Below are 22,444 nucleotides of genomic sequence, written 5' to 3'. Positions count from 1 at the left end.
CACTGGGCTTATATGCAGGTAAAACATTTATGCACAAAAGAAAATGAAAAATAAAATAAAAAATAATAATTTTTAAGAATTAAAGAGATACATGCCAAATCAAACTGTAGGTAAAAACTGTTAGTGGCTGTCCAGCATGGTTGAGAATTAGGTAACAGCATTCCATATTACCTATAGGGTGCTATGATTGTTCAGTCATGTCTGCCACAGACCCACTGGTAGTCTGGAAGGAAAAAAGAGCTGGCAGACAGGGAATTCATACACTCACACACACACCACCTTGCCGTGGATTCTGAAACATTCCTGTGGAAGTCTAGAACCCAGAGTCTGTAAAGGGTGTAAATATTCATGAAAACAATTAGCTGGTTCGCAGTGAGCTGAGGAGCCTGGCCACACTTACTGCTTTTCAGGGTTGTCAGCGCTGCAGGCCTCCGCATGGCCGTTGCAAACACACCGCCCACCGACACTGATGTCCTTTATGCTGTAGTAATACTGCAGGCCAGAAAACAGAAGCGTCAGCTTCCAGGAGCCACACCACCATGTGCTCTTCCCAACCTCTGACCCGCAGAGGGTGACACGAGCAAGAAACAAACCTTGATTTTTCTTAAGCCTCAACATTTGGGGGCTGTCGATTACAGCAAGAATTACCCCATGTGCACCAATATCAGACTCACTATAACCATTTACCAGATATAACAACTTTTCTTTTATTTGGAGTTGAACCCAGGTTTCTACTATTGATCTAGATTAATAGCTAAATTGCCCAGGCTGGTCTTAGCCAGACTCATTTTGCAGGCTAATCAGACCTTGTGTGTGTGCAATTCTGCATCAGTTTCTCTAGCAGCTGGGATTATTTTTCTGCAAATAGCTGTACCTATTTTATACAGGAACCACACCTCTGCCTAAGTATCGCTGACTGGGAAAGGCTCTTGGAAGAATTTAACTTATTCAACAAGAAAACAAGCAACATTAGCCAGACGATTAGGCACTTTGGACTCACCCGACGCGTGACGGTGGGGTCTCGCTCTGCCTTGGATATAAGATGCCCGAGGAGGGTGTTGGTTCGCAGAAACCGCAAGCGGATGTTTGTTGCCTTCGTAAACTCCCTCAGGGTGTCAGAGAAAGCAAAATGTTTTGCACCTGGACGACCATTTATCAAGGATACAACAATCTATATAAAAAAAAAAAGAAAAAGAAAGAAGGAAGGAAGAAAAAAGAAAAAAAGGGCAAAGTCCTTTGCTCAAAATGTAGCAATGAAACACTAAAAGTAACATACACCCCAGAGTGCCTGATTCTCAAAAAAGCCCCAGATGTGCCAGGGTAGTCTAGCATCTAGTTTATAAGTCAGAACAGTGTTGTTAGTTCTTAGTTCTACATTTAAACCTAGTCTCTGTGAAGCTGTTACTTTCTTACACCTCTGTTCTGTCAGGTGGCTGTGGAGGTGAACTATGAAATGTTGGAGAGCATCGTTATGTCCATAAACACAGTGATAGGATTCTGTTGAGTTGCAGCAAGAAAACAAGACTGACGTAATCAACAGAGCAGTGGTCCTCAACCTTCTTAATGCTGCAGCCCTTTAATACAGTTCCTCATGTTGTGGTGACCCCACCCAAAGAATTATTTTCATTGCTACTTTGTAACTGTAATTTTGTACATACAAAAGGAAGCATAAGGAAAGTATCTGATGTACAGCCCCTATGAAAGGGTCATTCAACCCAGAGGGGGTCTCAGCCCACAGGTTGAGAACTACTTATCTAAATGATGTTGAAAACGTGGACAAGAACAATGGCTAAGGATTTCATGGCTCTGCTGATGAGAGCCCAGCCTTGATGCTTTGAAACATAAGCTGCTCACCAGCTGATGGTACTGAATAGAGCTACTTGAGTGAGATCTCACGCACCTTAAGAGAGTTGATTTGAAAGTCTGTTTATATTTCTGTATTCACAGTTTCCTTGGAGTTCTACCCTGACTGTCCCCACCTCTGTCCACTTCCACATGGACTTAGCACTGTTGCCTAACCCCACCCCCAACCCCTGCAACCCTCCCCAACAGCCTTGGAAATAGTGCACCAAGAGGTGGGAGGGATAGGTCTCACTTTCCAGTGACCCAACCACCTTCTAAGTCTGTCACGAGAATTCTGAGACCTCTGGACCTTGGATCCCAAACCCTAACTTCCTGGGGAGAACCCAGGGCCCTAAACACAACTTCCAACTCAACTTATTCTTGAGTCTTTGGTGTTACAGACTCCCAAAGCTGTTTACCTCGCCATTTTCCAGAGGTACGATTCTAGAATACTCTGTGACGCATAGCACCTGGTCATCCCGGGTGACAGCCATATTTGCTTCTTGCCCAAACTGTTGTAGACAATCTCCTCTAGAATCTAGAAAGGAAATAATGGGACATTATCAAATGACACATCGCTTTCTCCTAGGTCACTTCCAATGCCTTGTGTTTCCCTAAGAGAGATGAAGAGAAAGACCAAGAACTCTTCTGTGTCTGGGTGAAAGCTAAGGATGAAGTTATTTCGTGAAAGAGAAGTACCTGCTGTTTCAGTTCAAGCGCCCTCCAAGAACCACAGCTGAAGATACATTGTTAACTCTCCCTGTCTCAAGTGGACAATGTTACCATGTAAGGTAAAGTGCTGCCCACCTTGATTCATCATGTGGTCCAGAGTCACTTACAATACTTCAATAGCAAAGATTACAGGTTCAAAATCAGTAACATGGAGCCCAGCATTCACGAGGACAGGAGTTTTGTTCCTAACTCCTCATAAAAGGAGAAGAACATAAGTCACAACTCACTTATAAGGCACCTCCCACCAGTTGGAACAAAATTATTATGAATGGAGTTGCAACCCCCCATTCTGCATGTGGGAGCCTTAGAATTGGCACATACATGACTGACTGAGAAACTGGGCTGTTTTGATAACAGCTTAGGACCGAGCCCTACCTAGTCACACTGAGACACCTTTTTTTTTTTTGAGAAAACTCAATCCGTGGCCTTAGACAGTTTCAGATAATCAAAGCCCCTCGTAGCACGGAAGACAAGATTACTTACGAGCAAAATACTGCCAGGGCGAGTAGGTGTTTCCAAAGTCTACGGATCGTTCCAGGACCCAAAGATCAGGGCGGGGAGAGTTCGCAAACTTGATTAAGATATAAGCCACATGGAAGAGCTAAAAAAACAAGAGAGATACAATTTATCTGCACTGAGAGTATAGCTCAGTGGTAGAGCACTTGCCCAGCATGCAAAAGGCCCTGGGTTCAATCCCCAGGACCACCAAAATAGGAAAGATTAAAGTCACTTTGTCTGTGGCTTTGACTATTTCTATAAGACATTGGTTTCCAAGGCTACAAGATGCAGAGTCTACTTCTGCCTGCATGGTGGACATCTCTGCCCAGGAGTGGCTTTTCTAGCTCATTATTGTCAAAATCTCTAAGTACATGTGGTCATCACCATTGGTACGTCTTAACCATATCTAATTCCTGAATATCAACCAGTCCGCACGGCCTTATAGCATATATACATATATATATATATATATATATATATATATATACATACACACACACACACACACACACATACATATATATATATATATATGTGTGTGTGTGTGTGTGTGTGTGTGTGTGTGTGTGTGTGTGTGTGCGTCAGAAGCCTGGTAGCAAGTACTGAGAATGACGTGCTAAGTCCTCTGTGGACAAAGAACCAGTGGGACAGCTCAGAACTTCTCTTAGGAGTGCCAGAGCCTGTGGCTCCAGGTATGGGAAAGATCAGAGCTGCAGACTGAGACCTACGCAGCTGTTGTAGAATGGCGCCCCTCCTTCCCGGTGCCACCTTCACGGCCTCCTCATTTCCTGGCTGCTCTCCTGTGACCAATGTTCCTGATTATTCTCATCCTTTGCCTATGACCAGAATGACACAAACACAGAAGGAAATGAAGCTGGGCTCTGGCTCTCTTCACCTCTGATCCTTAAACTCCAACGTATAGCCCGAGAACAGCCAGTGTTTCTTGTAGTTTATTCCCCTCTCCCCGTCCTCAAAAAGTATCTGCTTTGCAACTTGAGTTCTACAGTCCTACAGTCAGGTCACCAAACTGGTGATTCTGGGTCCAAAATTTCAGCCAAGGATCAAGAAACGTTGGGGTGGAAGCTATCATATCATTCTTGTCTGTAGTCCCTGGCAATGCAGTATGACAAGTACCTACAGCAGGTTAGATAGTAGAAGCCATCTGTACATAATGTAGGAAGGTGTGCGTAAGTTACAGTCAAGTGCAGCATTCTCCTCAAGGGACTTGCATCCCTGAGGGATACAGAGGACAGAGGGAAACAAGTGCAACCACTCCAGGGATGCTGAGAGATAACAGCAGAACACAGGCTTACATAAATCCTCTGTCATGCTAAGGAACAAAGACGGCCCCTGTTCTCCAACCCCCTGGCCCCACTGCATCCCAAGGAACAGATCCCTAGTGGCTTTCTGAGCAGGCTACCCCTGCCATTAGCTTGGCCACTGGAACCAGCAGGATAATGGACTTATCTACTCAGAGAGAAGAGAAGACCGAGACCCTGTGGGGTCCTCGTTCCTGGAAAAAGTACTGAGAGAGAAGACCTTGGGCCATATCAAGACACATGCAAGGCCTTGGCTCAGTCTCTGGGACCAAAATGCAGGTAAGGACAACAACCGTAAGAGTTTGAAGCACTTTCCACATAGAATAGCAGAAAGCATATGTGTATATATGTCTGTGTATGTGTGTATGTGAGTTCAAGTCTGAGGAATAGTATCTAATATTAATATTTCAAACTCTAAATTAGAAGCCCAAACGTTCATACAAAATCTTTTCATATTTTTGATCTCCAAATTCCTTTATACTTTAAAAAAAATTATAGTAGACCCTCAAAATCTTTTACATGGATTCATATATCAACCTATACCATATTAACAATTAAAGTTGAGAAATTTAAGGCATATATGTGATCACTTATTTAAAGTAGGAATCCCACTCCATAGGAAGCTCTGAGTGAGGCCCCGGATGGAGATGTGCTGGTGACGTAGGCGAGGCCTAAACCTCAGACCCACGGGCAGAGAGCAACCCTACCCCGCCTCACGCCCCTCCCGGAGGCTCAGAGAGGAATGACAAATCCCTCATCTGGAATCGAAGTGGGGTTGTGGATCGTGCGTAGAAACGCCCACCATAGCTTTCTTCCCCAGTGTACTTAGGGCTTGAAGACTTCTTCCCCACAGAGACTGCTCCTACCTGGAGTAGCCACACCTGCCTCCTTAGTCCAGCCTTACCACCATTTATCTGTGTGCAACGACCCCACATCTCTGTCCTACTCCACACAATGAGCATGCCGACCTTCAGGGTGCTGCCGTTTCTCCACCTGAGGAGCAGCTCGATCCCAGCTTTTCTGTGTCTTCTTCACTCCCTCACCTGCTCCATCAGGTCCCCACAGAGGTGCCGAAGACAAATGCTGTATGGTTACAAGAAACTAACTTTTCTAGCAAGAACATTGGCGGTGCTCTGTTTCTGCAAATACCCTTTAACAGATTGGAAAACAAATGGATTTTCATATCTCCCTCTGCATTCAATCTCTACTGACATGTTTTGGTTTGGGTGAAATACTTGAAAAAGATCTTACCCCAGTTAGATCCTCAATGGTAAAAATGAGGTCCTCAGGGTATATGGACCTCCTGAAAGGACCAGTGCTCAGGGGTACCCCCATAGGCTCTCACCCGACTCTGAGAGACACCACTCCTTATAGAGTCTCCCTTTCATGGTAAGAGGCCCTTTTACTATTTCTCCAAGGGAAGGAAGATCGTCATAGCAGGAACTAAAAGCCCCAAGTCCCAACTTGATCTGTCTCCTCCACCTTGTGCTTTACAGTTTGGGAAATAATATTTACCTGGGCTGTGCATATAACCCAACTGTCTACCACTGCTTAGGGGAAAACCCTGCCTGATTCAGAACCCTGGAACTACAAGGTGGTCTGAAAACCATACAGCAACAGCTAAAGGTTTTCAAAAGAAACACCATTATCGTACAGTGAAGGGATTTAGGGAAATTCAATTACTCCTGACTGGAAAGCTGTAACAAATATAGGTCCTCCCAACTGCTCATACACCTGTCTCAGTAAAACAGAAAGTAAACCATGCTTGGGTATGAGAGAAAGATAGATATAAGTGAAGTGCTTTGAATACAAGAATCAAACATGCTTTCTCTCTCCCACCAAGCTCTCAGCGATAGTTCCTACAAATCGCCAATACATTAGAATTAGTGACCACTGCCTCCTAAGCTCAGCTTCATCTCCAAGGTAACGCCTTTCTTCTGTAACACTGCAGTTACAGAAAGTCCTCCGTCAGAGCTGGGGATGGCACTCGGGTGTAGGAAGCCATGGCTTCAAGCTCCAGTGCCACGTAACCAGGAGGCAGAAGCTCAAGGTCATCCTTGGCTACATGAAGTTTGAAGCCAGCCTGGGCTACACAAGACACACCGGGGTCGGGGGAGGAGATGGGCACGGGAAGGAGAGAGACATCTCCGTAAGCAGATAGGGTACCCACTGGCTTGTTCCGGGACCTTATTACCTGGATCTAACTTAACGAGCATACTAAGTCTATCCACCACCATTTAACACCAAGCAGACAGGAGATTCCACTTTAAAAATTGTCCCTTCTGTCTTTGTTTGGGGACCTGATTCTGAGGTTCCTTAATGCACATGTGCAAGCGTCCTGGTGACAGGTAGGCTCTCAGTCCACGGGCCTGGCTTGGTGGGTCTACCACCAACACTGTGAAAGCCTGCTGTCCACACGTGCACAGTGCTGCAGCTAACCTGCAGGTCCCCTCTGACATACACACCTGCAACTGCTGTCGCCCAGCAGTGAGTGGTCTCTGGGTGCTCACAAACTGCCTCGGGCATAGTAAGCCAGGAGAAAAGGTCTGCGTCCTCCAGATTGATCATACCATAAGCTTTCTGTTAAACAGCTACCTCTCTTATTCCCTGGCACTTGATCTCCCACCACTGAAACTACTTCAAAGCACACAGGTCAGCCTTGAGACTCATGGATAGAAGCAGACAGCACAGGCAGAGAGGCCGGGGAGCCGGGGGCAAAGGGCATTGTCCAGCAAGTATTTGATGGGCAAAGATAAGGGCTGGGAGGGAAATGGCAAAATTAGAGACTTGTAATCTCCTCTCAAATGCTTTTGCAACGAAGTAAAGCTGGCTGGGCTCTGTCTACTTATGGAGATCCACGATAGCCTTTTAAGCAATGCTCTGGTAAAGCAGACAAGAGAATGGAAAGGCCTGTAGACGTCAAAGGATTGCAAGGTGAGTGGATGAGGTAAGGCAGAAGCTGAACCTTGTCTTTCTCAAAGCCACTGAAATTACAGCTTGCCTCAGTCAGTCACTAACTCAACTCCTGGACTGAATATTTGCTGTGAATGAATAGAATCTGCCACGGACAGAATAATACATGGATATATGAATGAAGGCATGTATTAACCAATTAAAAGAAAAGCTATGTTACTGCTGCTGGGTTCAGGAGGCAGACACTGGCAAGCAAACAGCCACAAAGTGAGCCTCAAGAGCAGCGTACTTGGATACTTATTTAATGAGTGAATGCACTGATTTAATGAGTGAATTTAATGAGCATATTGTTCCATGAAGAAGCATGTTAATAACGACTTTCCCTGACGCTTTACTTTGAACAGTCTGCAAACCTACAGAAGATTTCAAAAAACGGTGCGAGGGCTGCTCATCCGTCCTTCACTTAGGTTTATGAGTCGTTCATATTTCACACATACATACACACACACACACATGTGCACGTAACATGTACACACACACGCACACGCACAGACATACACGCATAGGAGTCTGATTCCTTGAAAGTAACAGACTTCATGACGCTTGCTGCTAAATACTTCAGCGTGTATCTGCCCAAAACATGGACATTTTCATAAACTTATCATTTCCAGGATTATTCAAGCTTCTTTTTTGCTGCAGTGATAAAATGTCTACAGAACTTCGCCGTACCCCGACCTCCCGCTGCCATGGTTTTGTCTTTCTCAACAGTGACATTTCAGATATTCTGGAACATTCTCTGGTCTGGCCTCTCTCTCATGTTTGGTCGAGTTCTAAGGATGCAGATTCTCAGCTTCTTACTGGGTCCCAGGAGAAATTGCTTTCTTGGAAGGAGGTAAGGTAGATCATTCCAGAAACTGTCCAGACAGGATCCAGAAAGTGGTAAGTAACCTCTAACCCTAGCATCTCTTTTTGAGAGGACCCCACTGTACTGCTGATGACTGCAGGCCACCAGAGGCTTCCTAGGTGTTTTGGTAAAACCTCTTACAAGTCCTCTTCTACCTTTCATTCCACAATGCCAACCTGCCCAGCATAGAGAAACAGCTCTAAGGTTCCTGCACTAAGGTTCTAAGCAATGCAGATTTGAATTAGCAGGACGACAAAATTTGGGTAGAAGCTAGAAGAAGAGAAAAGTTAAGATTCTGTAACATCCTGGTTGGACAACATGGCAATGGGAACTAACTTGTACTTAGAATAAATAAGTCTAGTAGACTGGTCCACATTACAGTGACCACAGACAAGGAGGGCACGGTTTGAATGTTTCATAAAGACATGATGTTTGAGAAGATAGGTATGTATATCCCAACTTGAATATAGTATAGTGTATATGTATCCATGCACATATATATGACTATATATACATGTATTTGGAAATGTGTGTATTTTATGTGTCAGTTTGAATTTGAAAAATACCACAAAAACCTAAGAAATCAAAATCCTAAACCAAATTTAGTGTAAATATTGGGACTTGGTCTCCTGTACCGCACTCCCACGGTCTCCACTCCAGAGGAGACAAGCACACTCCAGCTGTTCTGATTAAAGAACAAATCTGTTCCAGTAAAAAGGAAAGCCATGGGGTTCAGAGCGGGCAGCAGCTCAGTGACAACATGCCTGTCTGTCACGCTCCGAGTTTAGTTCCCACTACTAGCACACGCACAAAACAAAGCTGAAGAAAGGGGTCCCTGGGCGCGGTGGCACACGCCTGCAGATCCAGCTCTGAAGGCAAAGGCAGGAGCAGCACTGAAGGCTGGAGACCAGCCAGTAATGGAGATGGACCATGACTCGGTAAAACAACTAGGAAGGCTTGGGTCGCCAAGAAGAAAATAATCAGCAAGAAGAAAAGGGAAGCCTTACATCTAAACTTTATACTGGGGAGCTGAGGAGACAGCTCAGAATGCCTACTGCACAAGGATGAGGACCTAAATTCAGAGCCCCAGTACCCATGTAAGAGTCGTACATGTGTGTGCAGATCAACAGCCCGAGAGCTGGGTGAAGGGAGGGCAGAGACAGAAGGATCCTAGAGCTCTCATCAGTCAGTCAGTGAGCTCAGGGTGCAGTGAGAGCTAACTTTCTATTTATCGCCAGTACCCATGTAAGAGTCAGGCATGGCCACAAGCATCATTAGCCAAGAGAGAAAAAGGAGGGTGCCCAGAGCACTCCAGCTGGCCAGACTAGCCAATCAGTGTGCTCAGAGTTCACGGAGAGATCTTGCCTCAAAAGATGAAGTAGAGAAAAACGGTAGCGAAAAACACGCAACATTGCCCAATGTACTCCATGAGTGTGTACACGTACATGTGTGCATACACACATGAGCATACACACATACAGACACTCTCACACACATACACACACATGAGCATACACATATACAGACACAAGCACACACACCATGAGCATACACATATACAAACACAAACACACACACCAGGAGCAGACACACACACATATACACACACATGAGCATACACACATACAGACACTCACACACACACATACACACACATGAACATACACACATACAGACACACACCATGAGCATACACATATACAAACACAAACACACACACCATGAGCAGACACACACACATATACACACACATGAGCGTACACACATACAGACACTCACACACACACACATACACACACATGAGCATACACACATACAGACACACACACATACACACACACGAGCATACACATATACGCACACCATGGGCATACACACATACACACACATGTAAGCATACAAACATACACTCTCACACACATACACACACAGATGAACATACACACATACAGACACTCTCACATACATACACACACATGAACATACACACGTACAGACACAAACACACATGAGCATATACACATACATACAGAAAGAAAAAAATATTTCATACTGACAAATTTTTAAAACATGGGGGTAACTGACAGCTTAAAACAGGATTTCCAGTCCTTATGAATTTAGTCATTATTCCCGTAAAGTGTAAACTTGAGCCCAAATTGCTATTGAGAACATTTTGCACCAACCAACATTTGCAGGTAGATTTGATAGTGATCCTGAGTTGGATGAAGACCCATAAAACCTAGTTCAGTGGTTTGAATGGGAAATGCCTCCACAGGCTCATGTAGTTAAACACTGTTTCCTGTTGGTGGCGCTGTTTTACAAGATTGTAGAACTTTTCTCAGGTGCAGCCTCACTGCAGAAGGTTCATCACAGGAACCTTTGAGAGTTTACACTGCTGCTGAACTTCTGGTTTGCTCTTGGTTTCTATTTGTGGTTAGAGATGTGCTGTTTCAGCTTTCTTCTCTGGAACTCAAAATAAACATTTCCCTAAGTCGCTTTTGGTCATGGTACACTACCACAGCAACCAAACATTACTAGCACACACAGGATCTCTGAGCCCCATCCTATAGTATGCCCTGGGCTTTATCCTACCCTCTAGCAACTTTCACCTGTCAGGTAGGATTGTGTCTGGAGCCTGACAGCACTTATGAAGCCCCATTTGTTCATGCTTGCCTTCTGTTTTGCTAATTTACAAAGATGTCAGTACAACATTTGACAAAGTCACTGAGCTAAGCTCCTGAGAACGCATCTAACAAACCATGACAAAGGGAAATGGCATTGGCTTGTTTACCAAGGCAAAGAGACCCACCTGCCTTTAATTGCTACAGTCAATTCTCCAAATCCTTCTCTAATTGTCTAATTTTATTCTTTATTGGGTAGTAACAAATTTAATTAGTAATAGGATACAAAATGGTACCATAATAAATGAATGCAGCTTTGACTCAGTAGGACTTGCAGCAGTAGCAATGCTAGCAACAGGGTTTTTTGTAGTGCTGAGGGTTAAAGACAGGACTTCATATAAGCACCCTCCCACTGGGCCACACCACCAGCCTACAATTCAGAACTATTGAATTAAGCTAATACACATCCATCACCCCAAATGCTAACCATTTATTCTTCCTATCCAACTGAGACAATCCATTCTCTAGCAATGTCTCCCTCTTCCCCACTCTGCACCTCTGGCTGCTGCCTTTCTCCTCCCATTATATAAGGGATGAATGGGTCACTTACTCAAGAGTGGTGTGGTCACTGTGAATAGGTGTGCCCTCAGGGAGCCTCAATAAGCAAAGGAGATGAACGGTCTGGAGATGGCTCCAGTGCTTCAGAGCTTTCTTGAGTGTATTTCTAGAGGGCATAATTGTGGCCCTGGGGGCTAGCTCAGCATTTTCAGTTTCATTGGCCAGCATGTTTATTTTGAGAACCAGCTGTCACCTGAAGTCTGACTTCAAACCAGCCAGCTAGAGATCAAATATTCTTAGAGCATCCTGTGACCTTTACTGTCTTTACTTCTTGAATATGAACCCCAAGAGAGTAGTGGTTTAGTCTCAAATGCGATAAAGGAGACTCATTTAGTTCATTTATTTTGGGGGCTCCATTCTTATTTAGTCCAGGATGGCCTTGAACTCCTAATCCTCTTGCCTCTACCTCCCAAGTGCTACGATTACAGGTGTATGCCGCAAGATGTCCTAATGCTCATCACAATGGCAAGCCATAATAGCATTCGCCATCTCTGAGAAAGACTGCAGCCAAGGTCTGGGATTAGGAGGCTGTCCTCCGGGAGTGTGGGCTCCACACAGGCTCTTTCAGCCACTGCCAGAGTCTAGCCAGGGAGGGGCCATTTTCCAGGCATTTGTCTTTCCTCTGTTTGACTTTGAGAAGTTGATTGTCCTTCCTGCCACCTGAATGTTTCTGTGAACAGATGGTGGCTCCTACTTTAAGTGCTTCATCTGCCACTTTTCCCAGCTCCCCTGCGGGGAAGGAAGGAAGGCAGCTGGACCTGGGCCTCAGGCTCACTGCACGAAGGTCTCCCTCTAAGACTTTGCATCTAGAGCAAGGAACACAAAAGGGTAGAGGCACTAAACGATCCAAAGATTCTTTACAGAAGGAGGGCAGAGAGCAGCACTGTCTGGCTTCTGGGGACAAGGCCTGATCCCAGCAGAAGCTTACAGAGCCCAGTATCCAGACCCAGACTAAGTAAGTGATCAGGACAAGTGGCAGCAAACAGCTTCCAGCCTCAGCAGTGATCTTGAAGATGGACTCTGGCCTTCCTGCCTCAGAGGTGCTGGCTGTGCAGCTTCCTGGGTCCTGACCCTTTTGGTTTTGCAGCATCCTGGGAATCTCTGCTTCTTCCACTCTTGAAAGCTATCTTTTCTCTCTCGCCAGTAACATCAAACACACACACACACACACACACACACACACACACACACCACACACGCACACACCACACACACACATGTGCACATACACACACACACGCACACGTGCACATACATACATGCATATGGCCCCCCTACATCTTCTCTTACACAAATCTGATTTCAGTACCATCTGCACAGCAGCCTTGCTTCCCTCTGGACCAGGGAGGGAGAACCTGCCTTTCCAAAGCTCCTCTCCTGCTATGCTTCAGTCTCAGTCTCTTGGCCTCCTCCTAGATCCATACATTAGCTTTCAAATGGGTCTACCATTTCAAAAGAGAAAACCTCTCCTTCCACCCATTCACACTCCTTTCCCCACCCGTCCGTCCTATCCCAGTCAGGAAGCTTCAGATGGCCACGGACCAGTTCAATCCCCTTCTCTCTCTGTCTCCCGCCATGTCACTTCCATAGTACAGCATGGCAACCACTCCTTCCTCCAGCCAACTTCTCATATAAACTTTATAGCTGTGTGCCCAGTGTCTACTGATAGCTCACTCTGCCTTGTTGAGAGTAGAGCAGGGAGGTCCTTGTGCCCACGGATGTCCAGAGAAACCAGGAATATTAAGCACATTAGTCTTCCGATGGGAAAGATGAAAACCCTGTCCTTCCATCCAGAGAGCTAAGAGTTGGAAGTGGTTAACAGCCCGGTCATCTGTGTGATCCATTGGACCAGGCCGTATCCAGCTCCCACAACCAGGACGGGAGGTAGGTAGTAATCTAAATGACTCAGAGCTGGAGGCTCCCCTAAGCTTCCACAAGCAGGACCAGAGATGAAAAATAGCCCAAATGGCCTTTATGTCATCTGAATGACCGAGACCAAGCCAGACCCTTAGGCCCTTACACTAGTACAGGCGGCATATCTGTAGAACCCCTCTTCTGGAGGAAATGAAGCCCTGAGTTGAGTTTCAGAGTGAGTGTGCCTCCTCGTACGAAGAGAAAAGCGTCACTCCAGAAAGCTTTTCTCCAAGTTATGCTGGACTTAAACACATCAGGGATAACCACTTGTTCTTAGACTCCCTGAAGTGTGACCCAGCCTGTCTGCACCTTGTGCTTCAAAACGTGCTGTGCGAAATTCAAAAAAAGTCACAAAACAATTAAATATTCACCTGGAGAATGTGGGGTGTGTTGGGTTATCCTGCCTCCCCACCCCCGAACTGCAGCAGAAGCATTAGGTACCTAGAGTCTTAAGCCAGGACGCAGGCTGCTTTTATTTGGGTGAGGGCAATGGTGGTAGGCAGCCAGGACTTAGGGATCGTTTTTTATGCCAAATAAACACGATCAAAATACAGTGGAAGCCACTTCCACTGTATTAAGGAGATCCCAGGGGACAGCTGAACAGTACCTGTGTCCTGGATGCTCCCACCTGGCTGTCCTGGAGTTTGTAAGGCCTTCTTCATGGCAGGACAATGTGTTGGAAAAGTGTAAGGAAGCTCTGGGGTAGGAAAGGTCATAGCAAAATGGGAGGCAGAAGAAGTGGGGCTATGCCCAGCTGAGCCTTGGTCAGAAATTGAGTTTTGTTGCCTGGAATCCAGCTGTGAGACTTTCTACTTAGGAAGGAGACCAGAGAGTAGAAAGGAGCCAAAGAGGTGGGCAGGGTAGCTAGGCAGACCCACCACATAGGATGTGGGAGAGATGGGGAACTGGAGCCAGCAGCCGGGGATAATTAGCTCCAGGCACCCCAGTGGGTGTAGGAGCAGCTTTTAATCTCCCTGCTCATTGGCTGAGAAAGGGGCTGAGGGGGAAGAAACCTTGTCTGTCCAGCAAGCAGCATAGAGCAAACCCAACTCAGCCCCATTACCCAGGGAGTGAGCTCTGCATCTGAGGAAGGGTAAACATTAACGAGTAGCTAGGCATTCTGCAAAAGAGTCTGGGGCTATTGTGAGCTATTGGACCCCAAAATTTCATCGCCCCAGACATCCACACTAGGGCCTACCTCCTCACTCTTCTTGGGTCAAACTCAGCCCTCTGACTATCTTCTCATGGGTGCCGTGTTTGTTGCTGTACCCCAAACACTCTAGGCAAGAAAGGATTTCTCCTAAAACTCAATGTTGGTGTATGCCACCCCCTTGCAAGCATAGCATATAAGGCTCTCAGAGTTACCGCAGGGCCCCTGTGCTTTTGAGGCTTAGAGGAAAGTCGTTATTCAGGAGATGCCTACTTAGAAAATGAAATACCAGTTCTAAAGACTTGGTATAACTTTTGGCGTAGGACATTTATACTTGAATATGTTTTATAGCCAGGCAACACTATACTTAATAGTAGAATATGGGAATGTGGAAATGTCATCTCGCTGATGGCCACACAAATGTCAACCCTGGAAACTTCAAACCCATGAATTAAGAGTCCTATGGATGAACATGGATGGGGTCTTAATAATGTTACCCAGGCAACACCAGACTAGACACAATAGCACATTTACACGCATCCAAAGCAATGCATTGGACAACATTCCATGGTTTAAAGAAAGTGTGTCATATGTGCAGAGACTGTTGAATTGGGAACCAGACTCTGTGACCTCTGAAGAAATTGATCTGTAAGGACCACTTTATCTCTCTTTGGTTATGAATAGATTCAAAAAAGAACTGGGAAGGTGGGACAAAAATGTTTCTTTTATTTCTGATGAGGCTAAAGGTAGAGAGGGTGGGAGTTGTGGCTGTTGGTAGAGTCCTCAGATAGCCCCTGGCTGTGAAGGGTGTGCTCGCCAGGGGCAGGTTATGGATACTTACCATCTCTTCAGACACAGACTTTCTCCTGCTGCTTCTAGAATAGAATTATTTTAGAGAAAAATACCTGGGAAGCAGTTCGAAAGCTACCAAAAAAAGAATCAACTTAAAGAGAAATGTGCTGGTGGGTTAGCTCAGTGGGCGAGGGTACCAGCCACCAAGGCTGCAGCCTTAGTTTGCTCCCTGGAACCTCCGTGGTGTAGAAAAAGAACTTACACAAGGCATCTCACGCATAGTCACACTTACATACCAAATACATACTAATACATACTAACCAGCACTTCTAAGCCTTCCTAACACTGGACCTGTCCATGAAATTATTTCGCTGCTACTTCATAACTGCAATCGTGCTACTGCTATGAATCATAATATAAATATCTGCTACACAGGAGATCTGATATGTGACCCCCCGCCAAAAGGGTTGTAACCCACAGGCTGCGAACCACTGCTAAGCACGCAACTAACTCCATTTTTAAAAAGAAAAAGAGAAAGCTGAATGGATGTGGCTTCTTTACCCCCTGAAGACTGTAAAAGGAAACGTTTGACCTGGCACATTCCTCACAAAGACATTCCACTCAGTGTTGGCTTCTCTGTGGCAACCCACTTGGACAGAAGCAAGCCAACGACAAGCTCCAGTCAGCCAACAGCTCAAGTGTTACCCTGCATTCACACCGTGTTTCCTAAGGTAACTCAGAAACGCTCCCTGCTGCTGCTCACGCAGTATTTCTACACGAAGACCTGACCAAGCAAAACAGCAAGTGCACTTTACAAATGCATCAACAGACCTGTTTGTTAAGGGGAGCCATCAGTGTGAAGACACCAGGATTCCCTACCCAGGGCTTGAAGGTGCTGATGATGTAGTGGCCAGAACAAAGCTGGGGTCAGGGCCTTTCTTGGGGAGCACTGAGAAGGTGAGCAGTGGGAGCGAGTGGGATGAACAGTCAGAATGCCTTGTCCTCATTACTTTGTGTAGATCCCTGGGGACCAGGACCCTAGAGGCTGGGCAGAGGGACCTGTGGATGCTGCAAAGAAGGGAACTGTGTCTACAACTAAGACTTGCTAACTTGGAAGTTGGAACTCTTATGCTGCAGTCATAGTAACCAATAAGGATAAACTGGGCAGCCCAGGCGAGAAGCCAGACCAACCTATTCCAAATGTGCTTGGCTCTCTGTGTCCATGGCTCCACGTCTGCAGATTCAATCAGCCATTATTAAAGCTATCAAATCTTGGGGGAACGGAGCCTCTGTACTGAGCATGTACAAACAATAGAGCTGTGTATTCAACTTTTATAAAGCCGTGCTGGGCGTTACAGAGCCAGTCCCCAGAACGAACATGCATAGGTTACATGCACCCACACACACACTCCTATGCTCGCCGTTCTACTCTGCCTCCCTCACACCCTTTGCAGAGCCGCAGTCTGGATTTCAGCTGGCCAAACCCTCCTGGGTCTGACCATTTACATACATCCCTAACCAGGACAAGCAGGGAGTCCCCCAGCTCTGGCTCCTCTTGCTCTCCCCATCCATGTCTCTGGGAGCTCCATACATAGTGGTAGCAGTTGATGAGAGGATGGTGTGAGCCTGCTTAGCATGGAGGACTGTGAGAGACAAGGGGACATGGTGGTGGTGGTGGGGGGGGGGATATGAATGCTCTAGCTGGCTGCATTGTACTGCTGCAGGTCAACCAGGAGCTGCACCATCTCTTTACAGTACCACATGTATACACTCAGCAGCTTGGCTCCCACTCTGTGGCATCATTTAAATGGCGTGTGAATGGCCCTTTATTGTACATTGAGATTGTCTCCAGTTTTTACTATCACAAACACTGCTAGAATAAATATGCTAGATCAAACACTTTAGTATTTATCTCAATTATTTCTTCAGCTAAATCCCTAAAAGTGGCCATTCTGTGCCAAGGATGATAAGCCTTTTAAAGACTTGTTTGGGAAGACGCTCCGTCTGCACCGAGTCCCCGAACTGTGGGGTGAGCTGTGTTTATAGCCATTCTGCTCATTTGAGGAGGTAAGCTCCTTACCTATATTGCCTAGTGCTTTACACTGCTCAGAGAGCACTCACATATACACACAGGACTCGAGCCATCGGCAGTGAGTCCTCCCTTCTCCAGGAGCATCACTAGCCCCCTAGACACCCTGACCCCAGCCAGCTCCAGCTTTATGCCTAAGGGCAACCTCCAGGCACTCCCACACACCCAACATTAGCACAGTAGACTACATCCTAAAACCAAGGTAACTTTCCTTCTCTAATCCCAGCCCTGGGGAGGCTGAGACAAAGAAGATTGGGAGTTCAAGGCCAGCCTGAGCTACACTGTGAGTTCTAGGTCAGCCTAGGTATGACCCCATCTCAAAAGGAGGTAAGGTAAGCTCGAAAGGTGACTCAGTGGCAACAGCAACTTGGCTCCAATCCTAATGAGCTGAATTTGGTCAACAGAATCATGTGGTAGTAGGACAGGACTGACCCACGATTGTTTTCTGACTGCCACACACACCTACACACACACACACACACACACACCTATACACACACACACACCTACACACACACACACCCCTACACACCTACACACATACCTATACACACACACCTACACACACACACCCCTACACACCTACACACATACCTATACACACACACCTACACACACACCCCTACACACCTACACACATACCTATACACACACACCTACACACACACACACCCCTACACACCTACACACATACCTATACACACACACCTACACACACACCTACACACACACACCTACACACACACATGCACGCGCTCATCAAAAAAGCAAAAATATAATTTAAAATATGTTTAAAGAGGAGAGGCAGTAAGGGGAGGGAAGGAGTGAAAGAAGGAAGGAGGTGGGGAGGGGAGAAGACAATAACTTCTTCATAGGAGAGGGCAGGACCACGCTGCAGAAACGGAAGGAAAGCAGGCCAAAGGTCATACGGGCCACAGAGGGATATAGAACTAATTCTTTTGCTAGTTTCAATTGCATTGTTGCTTTGGTTTTTCTGTTGCCATGATTTAAAAAAGAAACAATAAAAATGTAACTATTAGGGAAAGCATAAAATCTGTTAACCAGAGCTCTAGGCTTCAGTATGGCCATTCTGTGTGGAAATTCAGTGAGTTTTGCTACTGGGCAAGTGTTTAAGTGGCTTCCTTAAGCCTGCTGAATATTTTTACTTATGAGTTAGTTAGAATGAAGTGATTTTATTTGAAAAAGTAAATGTGAAAAGCCTGCATTTCCTTCCTTGCTGACCACCTCCCCCAACATACACAGTTGTATATACGTGTGTGCCTTCTCGATTACACAGAAGTAGGATTTGCTCTTTTAATGGCACAGGGAATGCAGTTTTCCTTGGGTTTTCTCTTCTCTGTGTGAACTGTAATCGTAGCATTTGCAGCCTTGTAAGATGTGGGCTGACTCCGTGGCCAAGGGGCCTTCCCTCCTGGTGCCACGCCCTGGACTGCAGGCTTCCCAGGTACTACTGCACCCTAGCTTTCACCTTTCCTCAGCAGAAAAGTCCTGACTTCACAATGGCCTTGTCCTCGAAGGGACCAAATGCAGACCCCTAACTGTGGGTAACCAGGACCTTCTGGGAAGTCACCAAGGAGATCACAGTGGCCTCCAGTGACCACTTTATCACTTCAGCTTCTCTGTGTAGGACTGAGAGAATTCCAGAAGGAAGTGCTTCATTCCGGAGTATTGCTGCTTCTTCTTCCTAGCCCAGCCTTTATCGGTGCTGCCTACTCACAGCCTCTGAGCGTTTGGACAGAAAACATATTTAGTCCATTTTCTGTTGTATCTTATTTTTGTAGTGCTAGTTATAGGAACCACTGTGGTGGTTTGAATGGGAATGGTCCTATAGACCGTTTAGTTGCTTGGCCGATGGTGAGTGGCACTGTTAAGAGGTTGGATGGCGGGAGTGTGTCACTGCGGGGGCGGGCTTTGGGGTCTCATGCTCAAATGATATCCAGTGTGGCTCACGGTCTCTTCAGTTGCCTTTAGATCAAGATGTAAAACGCTCAGCTCCTCTCCATGGCCTATATGCGGCCATGACGATAATGGGCTGAACCTCTGAAACTAAGCCAACCCCAGTTAAATGTTTTCTTTATAAGAGTTGCAGTGGTCATGGTGCCTATTCACAACAATAAAAACCCTAAGACAGAGACCTTTTCAATCAAGTAATCTGTGACTGTAGAAAGACACGTCATCAAGTAGAAAATAGATAAAGAAGTGTTGGAGTTTATAGTTGTGTGGAAAGCATCTAGACGCCGAAGGGCTCCTAAGTCTTGGCAGAAAATTGCCCTTTATTCTGAAAACAGTGGCTAGAAAATGCTACTCAAGGTGTGCCTGATGGTGAGCTCCGGTCTCTACTTCCCGCTGGAAGCCATGAGGATCTGGTAGGTGGACTCTAGAAAGATGGCCGAGTTCTCATCTCACCATTTGGGATTCTGACCTTTAGCCAACTGCAAAATCGGGTGAGCCGAGGGCAGAAGCAGTGGGCGATCAGTTAAGAGACTGGTGAACTCACTGTGGAAAGATATCAAGAGTCAATTCAAGATAGCACAGCAACGTCGGAAAGAAGCCAGACCCCAGGGACCATAAGCAGCGAGCCGTGACTGAGGATACAACTCTTTGCCTTCTGTGCACAGCGCTCGGGCTCCAACCCCCACCACACCTGTAAACCAGCACTCAGAAGGTGGAGGCAGCTGGATTCAAACTCATTCTCGGCTGCATAAACAGCTCCAGCCTCCTCAGCCTGGGAGGAAGGCACCGGGGTGTACTACATGGCAGTAAGTGGTGGGGTGTTTGCCTAGCACATCTGAGGTCCTACACTCCATTCTGAGGACCAAAGAACGGCAGTATTTACAAGTGTGGATGAGGAAAGAGAATAGAGAAAGCTGGGGCACTGACAGCCGTGCTGGGACACTGGACCTCAGAAGCTGCCATTGGTCGTATTTGCTCTTCTCTGTGGCAGAAATGCCCCCTCTGTGGGCAATTTCATAGCATATTTATCAACAGCAAGGTGTTCCAAATATGATCTATGCTTTCTAATTTTGTTTGAGCTACACAATTGTTAAAAGATGTCGCAAAGACCCAGCATCCTTAGTGGAACCAACCCTCCAATTGCAGAGCAAAATCGGGCCTCCCCTTCCCGTGTCCAGAGATTCAACTCGCAGCAACCTGCTTTTTCTACTGTTTCTGCACCGAGAAAGTGACACCTGATCCAGAGTCACCTTCATTCACTCTGTGCAAACTCAGTAAAGGTTTATTGAGCATCTGTTCTAGGCTAAACATTGGGCAAGATGCTAGGCCAGGAAAGAACACAGTGGAGCGATGGCATAGTCCCTGGCTTCCTGAAGCCATATTTTGGACAGTTTATAAGGAACCCAGAAAGATGAGGTGGAAACAGAGGCCATCCATCTTCAGGTGATGCAGGGTCCAGCTTGGCTTCTTCAGACTGACCTCATCTGTCAAAATATCTGAGGCAATCTCAATTCTCAAATCTTCAAGCTGAAGAGAGACTCATAAGTTAACCCAGGCTTCCCTCTCCCACAACAGACTCCAGACTGACAAAGAATGGTTTGGATTCATTCACCCAAGTCTCACAAAAGTTGAGAAGGACAAAAGAAAAGAATCCTAGATGCTATGTCTATGTTGATCCACTCTCCCTCTCTTGGGCCCTGTACCCACATTGAACCTTTGTGGTTTGTGCTGCTCAAAGAACAGGACCCGGGACTTGGCTTTCCTTAGAAGTTATAATACTATTTCTTTGTTCTTTTGGAAAATACTTTTAATTCTTTGAAAATTTTATACAGTGTATTTTGGCCATTTCATCTGCTCTCCACCAACTCCTCCAAAATCAACCCTCCCTTCACTGTCTGCATAACTTTGTGCCCTCTTTTAAAAAAAAAAATCAAGTCTAATTAATGCTGCCTGTATACTCTAGAGCCTGGGGCCATCTACTTGAAGCACAGTTGCTTTACTCTTAAAAAAAGAAAAATAGACTCTCCATCTCTAAGTATCAATCAACTGTCAATAGCTCTCCTCAGCTGGAGGTGGGACCCCTCTTAATCTTAGCTTCTTAGATAACTTCGGTAGGGACAGGGTGCACATGTGGAGACCAAAGACTGGCACTGGGTGTCTTCCTGTACCACTTTACTGCTTTGTGTGGTGGTTTGAATGTGCTTGACCCAGGGAGTAGCACTTTAGGAGGTGTGGCCTTGTTGGAGGAAATGTGTCACTGTGGGGGTGGGCTTTGAGTCCCTTCTCCTAGCCTTGTGGGTGTCATTCTGCTCCTGGCTTCCACTGGATAAAGATATAGAACTCTCAGCTCCTCCTGCACCATGCCTGCCTGGATGCTGCCATGCTCCTACCTTGATGATAGTGGACTGAACCTCTGAACCTGTAAGCCAGCCCCAATTAAATGTTGGCCTTACAAGAGTTGCCTTGCCCATGGTGTCTACTCACAGCAGTAAAAACCACACTAAGACAGCTTGAGACAAGATCCTTTATTGAAACAGAAGCCTGCTGTTTTCACTAGGCTGGCAAGCCAGTATAGCTGTGCCTGATTGCAGTTTCGTTGTTTGTTTTGTTTTGTTTTGTTTTAATTTGAGTTCTGAATATTAAAACGCAGGCTTCCACTTGCCCACTAAGCCACTTCCCAGACCCACATCCTTTGCCTGTTTTTAAATGTGATCACATTGTCTTGTGTGCACATTTGGAAAAGGTTCAGGGCCTTGGGCCCCCTTTATTCCGAATCAGTTTGTGTCCTCTCTAAAGTATGAGACGAAGACTTGGATAGACATTTTATTTATGAGTTGGTCTCAAGAATCACACTGAGAGGAAAGCTAATATCTCATGTGCTATGATGCTTTGTATATGCTCGGCCCAAGGAGTGGCACTACTGGGAGGTGTGGGCTTGTTGGAGTGGGTGTGTCACTGTGGGCGTGGGCTTAAGACCCTCATCCTATCTGCCTGGAAGTCAGTCTTCTACTAGCAGATAAAGATGTAGAACTCTCAGCTCTGCTTATGCCATGCCTCCCTGGACGGTGCCATATTCTG

General features: G+C 46.0%; 1 protein-coding gene across 3 annotated transcripts in view; it reads right to left on the bottom strand.

Annotated features, from left to right (window-relative positions):
• The window catches only part of Lama3 (laminin subunit alpha 3), a 231,870-nt gene that overhangs the window by 175,832 nt on the left and 33,594 nt on the right, over positions 1 to 22,444 (bottom strand). For all 3 annotated transcript variants that reach the window (XR_015642374.1, XM_087593013.1, NM_001393748.1), the window contains 4 exon segments: positions 3,058 to 3,175; positions 2,262 to 2,380; positions 1,001 to 1,171; positions 401 to 492 (listed from right to left, as the gene is read on the bottom strand). Coding sequence is in view for 2 of the 3 variants with exons in the window: in XM_087593013.1 (XP_087449139.1) it covers positions 401 to 492; positions 1,001 to 1,171; positions 2,262 to 2,380; positions 3,058 to 3,175 (500 nt within the window). In the remaining variant the exon portion in view is untranslated.

This window comes from Rattus norvegicus, chromosome 18 (genome assembly GCF_021556685.1).
Source record: "Rattus norvegicus strain SHRSP/BbbUtx chromosome 18, alternate assembly SHRSP_T2T, whole genome shotgun sequence".
Taxonomy (NCBI): domain Eukaryota; kingdom Metazoa; phylum Chordata; class Mammalia; order Rodentia; family Muridae; genus Rattus; species Rattus norvegicus.
This window is presented reverse-complemented; position numbering and strand designations above follow the sequence as displayed.